This window comes from Apiospora marii (assembly GCF_038362585.1).
Source record: "Apiospora marii strain CBS 49790 chromosome Unknown utg000001l_segment0_segment0, whole genome shotgun sequence".
Taxonomy (NCBI): domain Eukaryota; kingdom Fungi; phylum Ascomycota; class Sordariomycetes; order Amphisphaeriales; family Apiosporaceae; genus Apiospora; species Apiospora marii.
The window spans coordinates 3,894,695-3,908,839 of NW_027117372.1; the positions used below are offsets into that span (position 1 = coordinate 3,894,695).

The 14,145-nt window shown below is 53.2% G+C and overlaps 6 protein-coding genes across 6 annotated transcripts; 3 read left to right on the forward strand and 3 right to left on the reverse strand.

The window, feature by feature from the left end:
* Positions 1–86: 86 nt before the first annotated feature.
* Positions 87–523, reverse strand: PG985_001252 (uncharacterized protein; the record flags this gene model as incomplete). The annotated part of the gene is made up of 2 exons (XM_066821021.1): positions 87–331; positions 418–523. The coding sequence occupies 2 exons, from the start codon at positions 521–523 to the stop codon at positions 87–89; spliced, it is 351 nt and encodes a 116-aa protein (XP_066691900.1).
* A 1,183-nt stretch (positions 524–1,706) lies between these two features.
* Positions 1,707–2,453, forward strand: PG985_001253 (RF-1 domain-containing protein; the record flags this gene model as incomplete). The annotated part of the gene is made up of 1 exon (XM_066821022.1): positions 1,707–2,453. The coding sequence occupies one exon, from the start codon at positions 1,707–1,709 to the stop codon at positions 2,451–2,453; it is 747 nt and encodes a 248-aa protein (XP_066691901.1).
* A 485-nt stretch (positions 2,454–2,938) lies between these two features.
* PG985_001254 (actin) lies at positions 2,939–4,579 on the reverse strand (the record flags this gene model as incomplete). The annotated part of the gene is made up of 6 exons (XM_066821023.1): positions 2,939–3,169; positions 3,226–3,997; positions 4,055–4,085; positions 4,193–4,248; positions 4,392–4,422; positions 4,573–4,579. The coding sequence occupies 6 exons, from the start codon at positions 4,577–4,579 to the stop codon at positions 2,939–2,941; spliced, it is 1,128 nt and encodes a 375-aa protein (XP_066691902.1).
* A 2,621-nt stretch (positions 4,580–7,200) lies between these two features.
* PG985_001255 (Nucleotide exchange factor Fes1) lies at positions 7,201–7,944 on the forward strand (the record flags this gene model as incomplete). Its single annotated transcript, XM_066821024.1, has 1 exon — positions 7,201–7,944. One exon carries the CDS (start codon positions 7,201–7,203, stop codon positions 7,942–7,944), a length of 744 nt encoding a protein of 247 aa, XP_066691903.1.
* Positions 7,945–8,257: 313 nt separating this feature from the next.
* On the reverse strand, positions 8,258–9,497 carry PG985_001256 (mitochondrial 54S ribosomal protein uL5m; the record flags this gene model as incomplete). The annotated part of the gene is made up of 4 exons (XM_066821025.1): positions 8,258–8,368; positions 8,423–8,526; positions 8,596–9,191; positions 9,265–9,497. The coding sequence occupies 4 exons, from the start codon at positions 9,495–9,497 to the stop codon at positions 8,258–8,260; spliced, it is 1,044 nt and encodes a 347-aa protein (XP_066691904.1).
* Positions 9,498–11,320: 1,823 nt separating this feature from the next.
* PG985_001257 (uncharacterized protein) lies at positions 11,321–14,029 on the forward strand (the record flags this gene model as incomplete). The annotated part of the gene is made up of 3 exons (XM_066821026.1): positions 11,321–11,407; positions 11,521–12,724; positions 12,783–14,029. The coding sequence occupies 3 exons, from the start codon at positions 11,321–11,323 to the stop codon at positions 14,027–14,029; spliced, it is 2,538 nt and encodes an 845-aa protein (XP_066691905.1).
* Positions 14,030–14,145: the final 116 nt, after the last annotated feature.

Genomic DNA, 14,145 nt, shown 5'->3' on the forward strand with positions numbered 1-14,145 from the left:
TTGCAGGAGTATAGCCTGTACTGTGATATGTTTTTCTAGCGAAGAGAGAGTGAGAAGCAAGCCCATCCCTTCACCTATACTCGCGCTTACAACTCCCTGACGATGGAGTCAAGGGTCTCGCTGGAGCCGTCGGCCGAGGACGTGGACGTCAGGGCTTCGACCGTCTTTTGCAGGGCCCCCTTGGCGAAGCCGCCCAGCACGCCGTCGACGCCGCTATTGTCGTCGCCGTGGACGTAGAACCAGGCGCGGTTGTAGAGGAAGACCATGTGCTGCGGCAGGTAGAGGATCGTGGCGATGAAGGTCAAACTGAAGAGGAGGAAGACGACGGACCCTGCGGATGTCCCGGGTTAGTAAAAGTTCTCGAACTGGACCCAAGCAAGGGGAAGTCGAATGGAATGCACACGTGGCGACACTTACAGAAAACGAATTTCTCGATCGGGGTAAAGATATAGACGCCAAAGGTGACTTCGATCTGGTACTGCTTGAGCCGGAACCAGCGGGCAACAGACTGAGCCATCTCCATTTTGGTTGTTTAATACTCGGGTTTGATTGGAATATGGAGATAATCTGCTTCTTCTGGATTGAATCGAGGGAATGTGTTTCGGTGTATTGTCCCGTTGCGTTGGTTAAGTAGAGTGAATGAGTGTTGCGCAACTCGATCTCGGGATCTGCGGTCGCCGGGGAGGGAGTGGATGGTCGTAAGTGATCGCGTGTGGTGGTCGTCGAATGGATGTTTCCAGTAAGGATTCTGAATGGGCGACTTCTGTAAGTGCGCCTGGTAGAAAAGGATGAAACTTAAGATAAATTGAGGTCTAACGTTAGAGAAAGGCAGGTATGTAGACTAATGAAATGATGGATCGATCCCAATTGCTGTTTCCCTCATGTGATTGTTTACTGCGATTTCCCCTTTCCGACACGGATTTCCCTGTCTAATAAATCTTTCGGCCTGTTGTCTGCTGTTGGGGAAGGGATGAACCCACATGGACCCCTTCATCTTCATGCCACCTGCCTGCATTCAGCGTGCTGAATCGCTGACAGCTCTCGGCAAAAGCAAGCCTGGCAGCCTGGTGCCTGGGAGGGCGCGCTCCCTAGGGAAAATCTTAATTGGATATCCACTGCATACACCACTACACACCACTACACACCACAGCGCTGCTGCTGCTGCTTAGCTGCTCGGGGTCCAGGTGCTAGGTGCTAGGGGCCTGGCAAAAAGCCCGACCCTGCCTGTCTGTGCTGCATGTCCTTCCCGCAAACGCTTAGCGACTCAGCGATCAATTGGCGCAACGGCGCGTCTGACGCTCCGGACTTATGTTGCTTGCTGGTAAATTCTTGATCATTGACGCATGTGATACTTTTGGGACTATGTATCGTTAAGCATCCTATGTTAGATGTCTTCGTTGATAATCCCACTTGTCCTCCGACTAAATTGATTCCTTGAGAAGAGGGGGCACGAAGCAGAGGAAGACGAAGGACGAGAATCACGAGAGGGTAAACCCCGAGTCATTCTTGAATGACGTACTGAATGTATCTTGTTCAATATACAATTCTTGTGTCTCACAAACCACACACCAGCCAAGGCGTAGATCAGACAATTAAGCAGACCGACGAACCGACGACCGACTCGCGCCCAGCTACAATGGAAGCAGACAGATAAGACCAACTCCCCATCCGTATATCCTCTTGCTTGTCCAGCTTCCACTCCCGCCATGGCCACGTTCCGCGCAGCACGCCTCCTGGCAGACCCCTTCTCGTCCCGGTCCTCCGTGCCCCTCCTCCAGCTCCTCAAGCCGGCGACGCCGACATTGAGCACGGCATTATCCCATCCCCTTGCCAACGGCGGCCACCACCATCACCAACGTCGCCCCCTCGCCACGACCCCCTCGCTGCACAAGAAAACGCCGCAATACCCGCCCAAGCCCCGGCCGCCCCCGGACACCGAACTTGACGAGTCCTTCCTGAAGGGAAGCGGGCCGGGCGGGCAGAAGATCAACAAGACCAACTCGGCCGTGCAGCTCAAGCACCTGCCCACGGGCATCGTCGTCAAATGCCAGGAGACGCGCTCCCGAACGCAAAACCGCCTCATCGCGCGCCGGCTGCTCGCCGAGCGCCTCGACGACCTCACTAAGGGCGACCAGAGCCGGAGCGCCATCGTCGGCGAGGCCAAGCGGAAGAAGCGCGCCAGCAGCGCCAAGAAGAGCCGCAGGAAGTACCGCAAGCTGGACGAAGAAAGGCAGGGGGTCGTAGCTGGCGCCGAGGGCGAGGGCGAGGGCGAAGGGGAAGGCGGGGAAGAGGAATTAGAGGAGCAAGTCGGGAATAAAACACTATCGGAGGGCATAAGCGAAACGGCATCTGAGGACCATGAAACTGTCAGCGGCCACAATGCCAAGGTTGAGAACGACCAGTCCGAGAACATGAGGGTGCATCGCGGAATAAACGAAACGGGCAAGAATTAGGCACGAAACATGTCGCATCTACGAAACATTATATATGAATTAAAGCCAAGATGGACATGTGCTTGGCACGCTCATGATCACAGGAAGCGTTTGGAGGTTGGTCACTGGAAGGAAGGTTTCAGTCAAGAGGCTAGATCACCATACGCAGCCATGTCAGATCACCAGAAGCAATTGCCGAGAAAAAACAAATATATGATCAACCTCAAGTATAATTGTCTACCCCGTTGCGCGCACGAATAGCCTCCTTAAAACAAAAGACATCTGGTTTTGTTTCGTTTCCCGGAGCCGCCTACAGGCTAACCGTAATCTCTCGCCCATTACTAGAACTTTTTGTAGATATGAGGTCTGTCTGCAGGAGAAACCCTTTCGCATCGGCCTGGGGACAGAAATCTCAAAGGTCGCCATCCAATCCACGCTCGCGCTATCGGGAGCTCGTGAAAAGGAGGGGGAAATGGATGTATCGGAGGAGCACACTAGCCAAGCGCTTAGAAGCACTTGCGGTGGACGATCGAGGGACCGCTCTCGTCGTACTCCTGCTTTGAGATCCACATCTGCTGGAAGGTCGACAGGGAAGCCAGAATGGAACCACCGATCCAGACGGAGTACTTTCGCTCCGGGGGAGCGATGATCTTGACCTTCATGGAGGAAGGAGCAAGAGCAGTGATCTCCTTCTGCATGCGGTCGGAGAGACCGGGGTACATGGTGGTACCACCAGACTACGAGAGGTTAGTAAAGTGCCCAAACCGGCCAGAAGTAGGATACAGAAACATACCATGACAATGTTGCCGTACAGATCCTTACGGACATCGACATCGCACTTCATGATGGAGTTGAAAGTGGTGACGTGGATGCCGCCGCTCTCAAGACCCAGGACGGAAGGCTGGAACAGAGCCTCGGGTGCTCGGAAACGCTCGTTACCGATGGTGATGACCTGACCGTCAGGAAGCTCGTAGGACTTCTCCAGGCTGGAGCTCTGGGCAGCGGTCTGGATCTCCTGCTCGAAGTCGAGGGCGACGTAGCAGAGCTTCTCCTTGATATCACGAACGATTTCACGCTCGGCAGTGGTGGAGAAAGCGTAACCGCGCTCGGCCAGAATCTTCATGAGGTAGTCAGTCAGATCACGACCAGCCATGTCGACACGGGCAATGGCGTGGGGCAGGGCGAAACCCTCGTAGATAGGGACAACGTGAGTGACACCATCACCGGAGTCGAGCACGATACCGGTGGTACGACCGGAGGCGTACAGGGACAGGACGGCCTGGATGGAGACGTAGAAGGCGGGGGCGTTGAAGGTCTCGAAGACAATCTGGGTCATCTTCTCACGGTTGCTCTTGGGGTTGATGGGGGCCTCGGTGAGCAGGACGGGGTGCTCCTCGGGGGCCACACGCAGCTCGTTGTAGAAAGTGTGATGCCAGATCTTCTCCATGTCGTCCCAGTTGGTAACGACACCGTGCTCGATGGGGTAGCGCAGGGTGAGGATACCACGCTTGGACTGGGCCTCATCACCGACGTAGGAGTCCTTCTGACCCATACCGATCATGATACTAAATATGCCGTTAATGCCATGGTGCAGAGTGTCGATTCGTGACCTCGAAACTTACCCATGGTGACGGGGGCGACCGACAATGGACGCTGTGGGCGTGGGTTAGCAAGTTGTTGTCTTGAGATGCTGCCCAGAAACGGCAGTCGCGATATCGCTTGGAGAGCGGGGTGTGGGTCGAGTTTAGGGGACAACTTACGGAAAACAGCTCGGGGAGCATCATCACCGGCAAAACCGGCCTTGCACATACCCGAACTAGACGCTCAAAGTCAGCTCCAGGTTACAAAACATAGCTGTTTATCTAGGCAGCGATGATTGAGATCTAACAAGATCTCCCATCGCCGACTGGATTGGGGAAGGCCTCTGGGGCGAGTCGGTGAGGCGGCGGATCGTCTTACCCATTGTCGATAACGAGGGCAGCAACTTCCTCTGTAGTAGAAAAGATTGGTTAGCTATGGTGCCGTTGAGACTGAGGATGGCAGGATGAAGAGATGCGAGAGGTCGCATGTGCGCGGCATGTGAGGACAGTTCGCCTTGTTGCTTGGGGGTTGTGTTTTTGGCTTGCTCGACCTGACTTACCTTCCATTGTGACGGATTACGTAGTGCGAAAGGTGTCAAGAAAAGTGAAAAGAAGTGAAAATGGAAATGCTGAAGCCCACGCGATTCCCGGACCGGTGGAAGCTGAGAGAGGTTGCTTTGTTGGAGGGAGTGAGATATTATTGCTCGAAGGCTGTTGGGGGGAGGGAAATCAAACAAGGAGAATGGGAGGCTGGGAATGTTGATTGATGTGGTTGACTTTAAGTCTAGTAAAGTGGGAAGGGGGGGAAGAACGTCGGTCGGGCTCGTTCTGTCTCTTTTGCCTCCAGAGAAGGTGTTGCCCTGGGTCTGGTTGGCTAGTCCAGGTCAGTCTACTTCTGCTCCTCTCCCTCTCCTACGCACTTCTGGCTCCTTTGTGTGTGCGTGCTTCCGCTGTCTGATTGATGTGGGGTCTAGCCAGGTAGAGGCTAGCAGGTTTATTAGGGGTAATCATTACAATTATTGAGGCACTGGAGCCTGTAGGTACCGTCCGGCCTACCTACTTTTAGTGGTATTCCCACGGTCAACAGCAAAAGTAGTGGGAGCCTCCTTTTGCCTGGCCACTTGCTGGGGGGGCTGGACCGGGTCAGAATTGCAGATTGGATGGGATTGATTTGATGAACTCGAAGCCTCGTGCTCCATAATCTGGAGCTCTCTCCTACAAGGACTAAAAGGAGTGACCAGATAGACCCCTTCGGAGATCCATTCCATTGGTTGACTACGTATTCCTGATGATGAGCGTCACGTAAGAATACTGCTACCTAACCCCCGAGACTGCCATCATCCTTCTGCTAATAACAAGTCCCGGTAATTGTCCTGCCTGATGGGCTGATTGGGTGTTGGTACCTGGCCAACTCAGAGGAAGCCAACTCAATTTGTGGTATCGTCACCGCCAGATAGCTTGGCCCAGGAGTACGTGACAAATTGGGTACTTGCTTTATTACTTAGCTCTACTATTGAAAGATCAGGGATCTGCATGCCGCTTTTGACCCGTCCGACACGCATACTTGTACACGCTCCGTGTCCACGGATGTGGCTGAACTCTGGTAAGGGGGCCAAGGGGCCTATTCATAAATAGCCGAATATGTCGCTTTTTTCCCTCGTACGTGATCACAAGCCAAGGTGTCCGTGTTTCTGTCTGTCATCAAGCTCCTCAAAATGCTACTTATCTTCGGTACTACAAAAGGAGACTCATCTCTGAACTCCGACTCTACCTGTCTATCCTGGGGCTTGGAAGGTTGAGCTGTGCCACCCCCGACAACCTTCCTCGGGCCGCGCATACACTGAAGTCTCTCTCCCACTTGCCAGCAAGGACATCCCCTACCCACGAAAAGTCCACGCAATTCGGCTTTAGGCATCATTGACAGACAGTCAAGTTCGTTTCACTTGTCGGATGCATTCGTCACCAGATCATCACTCTGTTGGCCACCAGGCAGCCGTGAATAGGGAATATGGGATGCCTACGGGAAGAGACACGCCTCGAATGACTATTTTCGACGATATGGAATTGACTTCAGGGTTGACGACCTAATCATCCAGCGTTTTGTGTGGCTGAACCTGTATGATTACGTATGCCTCCTGCATCAGTCTTACTCCAGAGTCCCGATTGCTATGCGTTGCAACTCTGTGCCAAGCAGGCATCGCCAAATGAACATGCAGGGGCGATTTTGTATCGTCTTGATCACGGGATCCCCAGCTCTCCGCCCTTACTGACCATGTTTCAACTAGTTGACGTCAGATATGCTCCGGCATGCTCGCGACTATTCCAGCATAATGAAACATTTTAGGCTGGGAGTCTTGGCCCATATACCACGAAATTGCAAGACCAGACGGGACAGCGTCGACAGTCGCTGGCAGGGATCGATATTGATTTCTACTCCGACTCTATCATCAGAATCCTTGCGAAAGGACATCGATACCAGTCGCATTGTTGCCAGGCGCGCCGGTGCCCCTCAAACTTCCAACACCTGGACATGTTCACTTGGCTTGGTGACAGCTACTAGTACTTACCTCCTTGCCCCCTCGGTTAAAGCAGCGACGAGGGGTGATGGTGGGGCAGTCTTTTTCCCCCTTCAAGATGAGCTCTGTTCCCAGGTGCGGGCAGCTATCAGGAACCTCTGATTTAGAGGTAATTTGGCTCTCGGCAACCTGCCTTATGATTGATATTGCTCCAGAAAGGTTTGGATCGTCGATATCATAAAACTGTAGGTGTAGAGCCATGGATCGGCTTCACACCGCCCAAGTGCAGCAGCACGGGGATTTTCTGCTAAGTGAACAGTACGCTAAACTCGAAGAGGCTTATCTTATCGAGCCTCTAGGGAAAGTTCAAGAAGATGCGAGAAAGGGACCCTTGACGGCCATGATGAAATTGATGCAAATAATGCAAATCTGCCTACCCATCTTCAGTAAATCCAATCTTGGTTGACAAAATCGTTTTACGCCATCACTCCGGTCTTGCATATCCAAACTATCCAATAGCCCAACTACTTCGTCAGAATCGTTCTGTCAAAACCAAACAGTATCAACGTCGAATCGCGGGGTCATCCATCCCACTTTACCTGCATCTACGCCTTCGAGGTGCTACACTAGAACAAAAACCACAACCCAGAACCACTTTCTGAAGACGCAATCATGGGCGACAACCAGAAAAGTCTGAACGATCTCCTCAAATGGAGCATCGCAAACTCAACAAACCCCACCGCCGCAGCCGCAGCCGCCCAGCCCAACGGCGATGCCTCAACGCAAGAAGACCCCACTGGCGCCGTGGCCGCCGCCGCGGCCCGTGGTCTGAACCCGGAATCCCTCAAGGCACTGTTCGGAGGGCCTTCGGACGCGGACCTGATGATGGCCGCGGTAGCGCACATCCGGTCAGAGGACCCCGAGGTAACGCTCGAGAGCAAGTTGACGGCCTTCGACAACCTGGAGCAGCTGATCGAGTCGCTCGACAACGCGAACCTGCTGTCCAAGCTGGGGCTCTGGACCCCGCTGCTCGAGCTTCTCGCCCACGACGAGTCGGAGATCCGCCTCATGGCCTGCTGGGTCGTCGGCACCGCCGTCCAGAACAACGAGCCTAGCCAAGAGCGCCTCGTGGCCCTCGGCGGCGTCGAGCGGCTCGTCGCCATGGCCCTCGGTGACCGCCTGACGGCGGACGGTGCGCGGGACGAGTCCAAGACCGACAAGGAGGCCAAGGACGTCCGCCGCAAGGCCGTCTATGCGCTAAGCTCCGCGTGCAGGAACTACCAGCCCGGGATGGACGTGCTGACGTCGGAGCTCAGCAAGCGAGGGGAAGGAAAAGGTGACAAGATTGATGCTACGAACATGGAAGCCGTCAACGTTGTCATCGATGCCTTGAGAGAGCAGGCGAAGAACGCTTAGATGGAGGAAGGCGGCAGCTAGGCGCAGTAGAGAGCCACTTGGAGGAAGCTCTTGGTATCATTTTGCATGTGCGGCGTTGCGGATTTCGGTTTCTGATTCAGTCATGGCAGGACATCACAAAAGGTTTGGAGCTCACAGGATGGTTTTGCATGGGGTTTAGAGCTAGATTATGAACAATGGAAACGGATACCACGAGTATTGAGGTCATGACTGGTTGTTGTACAGGCGTATATTACAGGTGTTTTTTTCATGGTTCTGCTAATATGTGAACAATATGTACATTCATGCCAGCAGTATTTTTTGGGTATGGAATTTAGTCAACCAGTTTTCCATAGAATGGGATACCCAGGGCGCCAAATAGTAATCTGGCGTGTCTGTCTGACTTGGCTGTAGTCTCGACAAAGATACGGCATCCGGGGATCATCTAGTTGCTGGTCAGTATGAGAGCCATTGGAAGATTTCAGCGAAGCTACCATACCTTTTGCGGATATGAAGAGTAGTTGGCTTCTACCTCCGGGAAGTGCATCATTTCCTGGGGCTCCAGGCCGAATGCCAAGTTGCCAGCGCCATCACCAGTGGTACCTATATCAGATGTCAGCTTTCCACATTCATTTCCCTGATATAAAACGTAGCAAGCAGTATCCAACTCACCCTTGATACCCGTCCACTCCTTGATCTTGGGGAAAACAAGATGGATGACTTTGTCCAGAAACTCGTAGGCCTGGTTCCCTCGCATCGTAACCTTGACACCAGTTCGGTCGCCCTTGACGACACTCCATTGTGATACACTCGTGCGCGTATGCGTCACAGTTGGGCGCACGCCCGATATCGTCTGCATAATGGTCTTGGCCACTGTGATGTGGTCCGGGTTCTTCTTGGCCTGGGGCATGTACATGGCGACGTGCACGGCCTTGAGCGCGGGGATGTTGTGGTAGTTGAGGTCCGGCTCCAGCGGCAGCAGCACTTCGGCGCCACGGGGCCCACGCTTGGCACGGTTCTCCATGTAGGGCGTCTCGTCGCCCCAGCTGCGGAACCGTATCCTCTCGGCCTTCTCGGGCGTTCCCGGCGGCTTATGCTGATAGGTGAGGGTCAGGATATCCGAGGCGATGGTCGAGTGGTAAGTCTGCTTGAGGCGGGGCAGGTTGAACGGGCCGGGGCTGAAGTTTCGGGCGACAGGATCGGAGGATGGCGGCGGTTGGATGGGATGCAGAGGACCTCTGTCGTACTTGGGCGGATGGTATCGATACCTTTTCAACGGCGCAGTCAGTCGGGTACTGTCCTTTACACAGGAGGGAACTTGAACAGTGACAGGATACTAACCTGGAATGTGGCAGCTCGTGTTCTCTACGGCTCGCCCGCTTCCTGGGATCCATGATCGTAATACCTTTACGTTCAACGACCGGCGTCATCAGACCAGAGTCCGTTTCCACATCTGGGACAGTCGGGCCAGCCTCGGTGGAGGCGCACCGCGAGAGGCTCGCAACACTGGGCTTCCAGGCCGATGGCTGTGTTACAAGTTGACGCGCAGAGCGCGGCACCCCACGAAGTGCCATGCTGTCTGTCTGTCAATCAATTGGCGGTGGGAAACACAGCTAAAAACGCCTGGCAGGTATGGAATTGTCTACCTTGAAACCCCTACTGAAGCTATCACCATACGTTAACTCGAGCTTCCCACTTATCGCGTTAACCCGTACATTGAATTTTCGACGGGGTTCGGAGCCTCGAATATCCGATCGAAGCCCCAAACTCCGGCCAGGCCCAACCCCAGTTCTGATTGATTGGCTAAAGTGCTGATCCCCAGCTCAAGAAGCACTGATTGACCATCCCCGCCAATTCGATCAACTGATTGACCGTCCAGTTGGGAACACAGTTGGATTGGATAACTGGTATAACCGTACATTCTTCTTTTCACCCATGTGTCACCCATGTGTCCGACAACTGTCAGTGAATTATCAAATAGGCGAGCATCTGTGAAATAGGTGCCCTGACTGCACGCGTCGTATTGCGCGGCTAGAGCGCTACCCTGCAGCTCTGCAAGTTCAATAAAGGGCCTTCCATCAGATGGTCTAGAAGCCTCTGCTCTGGCTTCTCCTTGAGGAAATACTCCACAACTCCCCGTCCGACGGATTTGATAGAACGTAACCTAACAGCATCTTCTGCTGCTGATCCTCGGGGGCTTTGAAGGGAGATGGTAGAGGCTATGCAGGCTGCCGTAAACAACACAGCTCTGACACTCGATCGAAAATGTTTGAAATGGAGGCATAATCCGGAGATATAGGCTATATTCTCTACTAGAATGCACGGGGTAGGATACCTGTAACGATTGGTTGATGCTGTTACTTACACGGCCTTCTAAATTGAGTGCTTGATGACACCCCAAAACGCGTTGCCCTGATCAGGGTGAACATGATATGTATCCCCAGTCCAGATCTGCATGCGACCCTACTCTACCCAGCTGTACGTACATGCGTACATGCATCCTAGATCCAGGTTTTTTTCAAACATCGAGGCAATTTGACGGCTGTCAAAAGATATGGACCATCATAGAAGCGAGAGGATTCGGGCAGCAGCAAATCCAGGTGCGTGGTTGTATTCGGCCACTGGGCTTGATCCAGGAACCGAGCCGGCCATTGTTCAGTCATCCTCGCCCGACGCCCCGTCTTGAGTTGCCATGGCCCGTAGCCGCGCAAACACATGACAAACTGGTCAGGTCATGGACATGAGCATTATTCGAGCAGGCAACAAGGGTAAATAAGAGCAAACCATTCCTCCACGGGAGTTATGCCACTGTTGCTGAAATACCTGATCAATGTAAATCCATCGATCGATCCCGCGACCAACAACAACCAAGAACTTTAAGGCCTGAACAGTTCTGTCATTTAGGTATTTGCAAGGCTGCCTGCCCCTCTCCCCTAGACCTTGATCCTTGAGAGACTTCGGTCCTGCCCAGCCGCCTCAAAAAAGGTACTCGAAACACAATCACTTGGAACTCAATCAATTGTTCCACCGTCAATCAGTCTTGGCTGCAGGAGATATTTTCCCCCTTCTTTGCGCGACCTCGCCTGCAGTATTCATTCAATTAAGACACGTCAAACCCCGTCACCAGTCCCTCCTTCATACAGCCCAGCGCAGCCCATCGTCGCAACTGTCAGAGCTTTGCCTCATCCATGGATTCTCTCTCCCTAGGATAATCGACCATGCGCCTTGCCGAACTGTATCATTACCTGCAGCCCTAGAACGCTGACCTGATCCCGGAACTTCTGATTGCAGATTCCCAGGAGATAACCCCTCCATCAATTCACTAGCAGAAATAAGACCCTTGTTGGCGGCTTATAACCCCACCACCCTTCCTGTCGTCTTCACTCCCGACTTCATCATGAAGAAGACCACGAGGAAATTCCTGAACAGCCGACGAGAGAAGCAGAGCCATCGGCGCAGCAAATCCTCGGACCCTCCGCACAAGGTACACTCAAGCTATTCCTGCTCTCTTTGCCCTGGCGACTGGCAATTAGTGCTGCGATAGAACATCTACATCATGTTTGGTACCTATATGCTGATCTTTTTGTGTAACCACAGCTCCGACCTCTTTCTTCCGAAGCGTTCTTCTCCCTCTTCAAATCCGACTCTAAGCGGCGCTCCGAAAGTGGCGAAGAGAAGCCCGTGGACCCTGAGAAAGAAGCGGCAAAGGTCCAGGAGGTGTTAAAACGCCTCAGCGATTTGGGCATCAAGAATGCCGCCGACGAACATGCCATATACGCGCTTAACTACAAGTGCTCCGCCGGCAACGTCGACAAGGCTGTCGAACTCATGATCTTGCAGCAAGAGGCGCTGTCCGGCAGTGTAGTCAACTACAACCCCAATGTTCAGATGCTGGGCGCAGAAAACCGTGGCAATGTTACATGTTACCTAGATGCTCTGCTTTTTGCCATGTTCGCAAAGGTTGAGGCCTTCGAGTGCATGCTCAAAAACAACTTGCCAGAGGGCCCGCAGACTCAGCTGGCAGCGCTGCTACGGTTGTGGGTTAATATGCTACGCAGTGGCAAGCTCATCCAGGCCGACATGACGGAGCATATACAGGACGCTCTTGCGGCGTGCGGTTGGAAGGATGCTCAGCTTTTGGAGCAACAAGACACATCAGAAGCATTCGCCTTCATCACCGAGACCCTGCAACTTCCGCTGCTCCCTTTGCAGGTCGACCTCTTCCACCAAGGCAAGAATGACGAAGCCGACCATAAGGTTGTATATGAAAGGCTCCTAAACCTAGCTGTTCCAACCGACGCGGAAGGAAAAGATGTCAAGTTAGAGGACTGCCTGGAAGAATATTTCAACTCCCAGGTGGATGTACACAGAGATGACTTGGAGGACACCAAAGCCACCAGGCGGATGACGGTCACCCCTACGCCGAGAACCCCAAATACGCAGGCCACGCCCCCTAACCCGAAAAGCACCATACGCTTGGTTACAAACGGCGATGATGAGGAGGATACATCAGCGGGTTCGAGCGGCACAGATGACGAGGAAAAACAAAACCATTCTGCCCGGTTAGAAAGGAGATGGACTGATCGTCCCACAACGGCATCATCGGCTACTGAGTCGGTCAAATCGCATACACGGCCACAACGAAGCCGAACCGAAAGCCTCATCCAAAGAGTTGTCTTGGACGAACAAACAAAGTCTGCAGAAAGCGCCGACACTGCTAGCCTCTTTGCGAGGGCTAAGCGAACGGCCTCGGTGGTCAAGGCCGTGACCATCCCGGCTTGGCAATTCTTCAGACTTATCCGTATGTTCCTTCTTCGCTTACTCCGTCTCCGGTAACACCCGCTAACATAACTCTTTAGCCTGGCATTCCACATCAACTGAAGATCCAGAGCCGCAGAATGATCTTGAAGTCGCACGCCATTTCAGTCAAAGACCAGTGGTCGGCATCTGCTTGAAGAGATACATGGTTGATGAAAAAGGAGTTCCTAAGAGACAGAACACATTTATCGACATCCCAGACAGTTTGCGACTACCGCATTTCATCGTCGATGATCGCCACGTGGAGGAGAACGGTTTGAGTACGGACTACAAGCTCGTATTGCAATCTGTTGTTTGCCACAGAGGCGACTCGTTGCATTCTGGCCATTACATCTCATTCTGTAGAGTCGCCCCCAAACTACTCACGGACAATCGACGACATGATAGCGATCCTCCACCCGACTATGAGGAAGCACAATGGGTCAAATTTGACGATCTTGCAGAGGAGCGTGTCTCAACCGTTGACGATATCAAGCAATCGCTGAAAGACGAGATGCCTTATCTGCTATTCTACCAAATTGTCCCCATCGTCGATGTCACGGCCAGTTCGACTGATGGTACGGATGCCGAACCACCTTCTTACGACGACTCGGCGATAGCACTCAAGACCACCGGTACTATGACCCCGAGCCTTGAGAAATCATCTCTTTCACGCCAAGCGAGCAGCTACTTCGAAACCCTTGCGTCAACAAGCGCAAGTATACGCTTCTCTGCTGATCTGGACCGCCCCGTCCGACGGAGCTTTGCCGACGAAGATGGGTTCTTGAATGTTTCCCGCCGGGGTAGTTTGGGCAACGAACTGTCTTCCATGGGCGCCAGCCCCGCAGTCACTCCCATAGACGAAAACGCACCAGTCACGCCATCAGACGAGACGACTGCGCAGAGGCTGAGCAGAGCCGCAGCCAAGTTTCGCACGGGAAGTAAAAGCAGGCCAGGAAGCCAAGCTGGCGAGAATCGCATTAGTTTGACTATGTCGCGGCTGAGCGGCTTGGTCCGTACGAGCAAGGAGCCCTTGCGCGAGTCTGCCGTAGCGGACACCGACGAGGACTTCGAGGTGGTCCTCGACGCCAATGGGACCACTACCAATCTCAAGGAGAAAGAGAAGGAAGACCAAAAAGAGAAAGATAAAGACAAGGAAAAGGAAAAGGAAAAGGAGAAAGATAAAGACAAAGAATCGGGTCACAAACGTGGCCGTTCTAAAGCCAGATTAGACAAGGGCAAAGGCAAAGAGAAGGAGCAAAAGGGGAAACAGCGCGACGTGCCGGAGAGAGAATGTGTTTTGATGTGATCCTGCGATCAACTGACACTATTCAGCACTTAAATACCAGGCCCCTTCAGACATGTGAGAGGGCAAGCGGCTTTTTAGGATTGACAAAGCGAGTTGCATGGTTGATAGACATACGT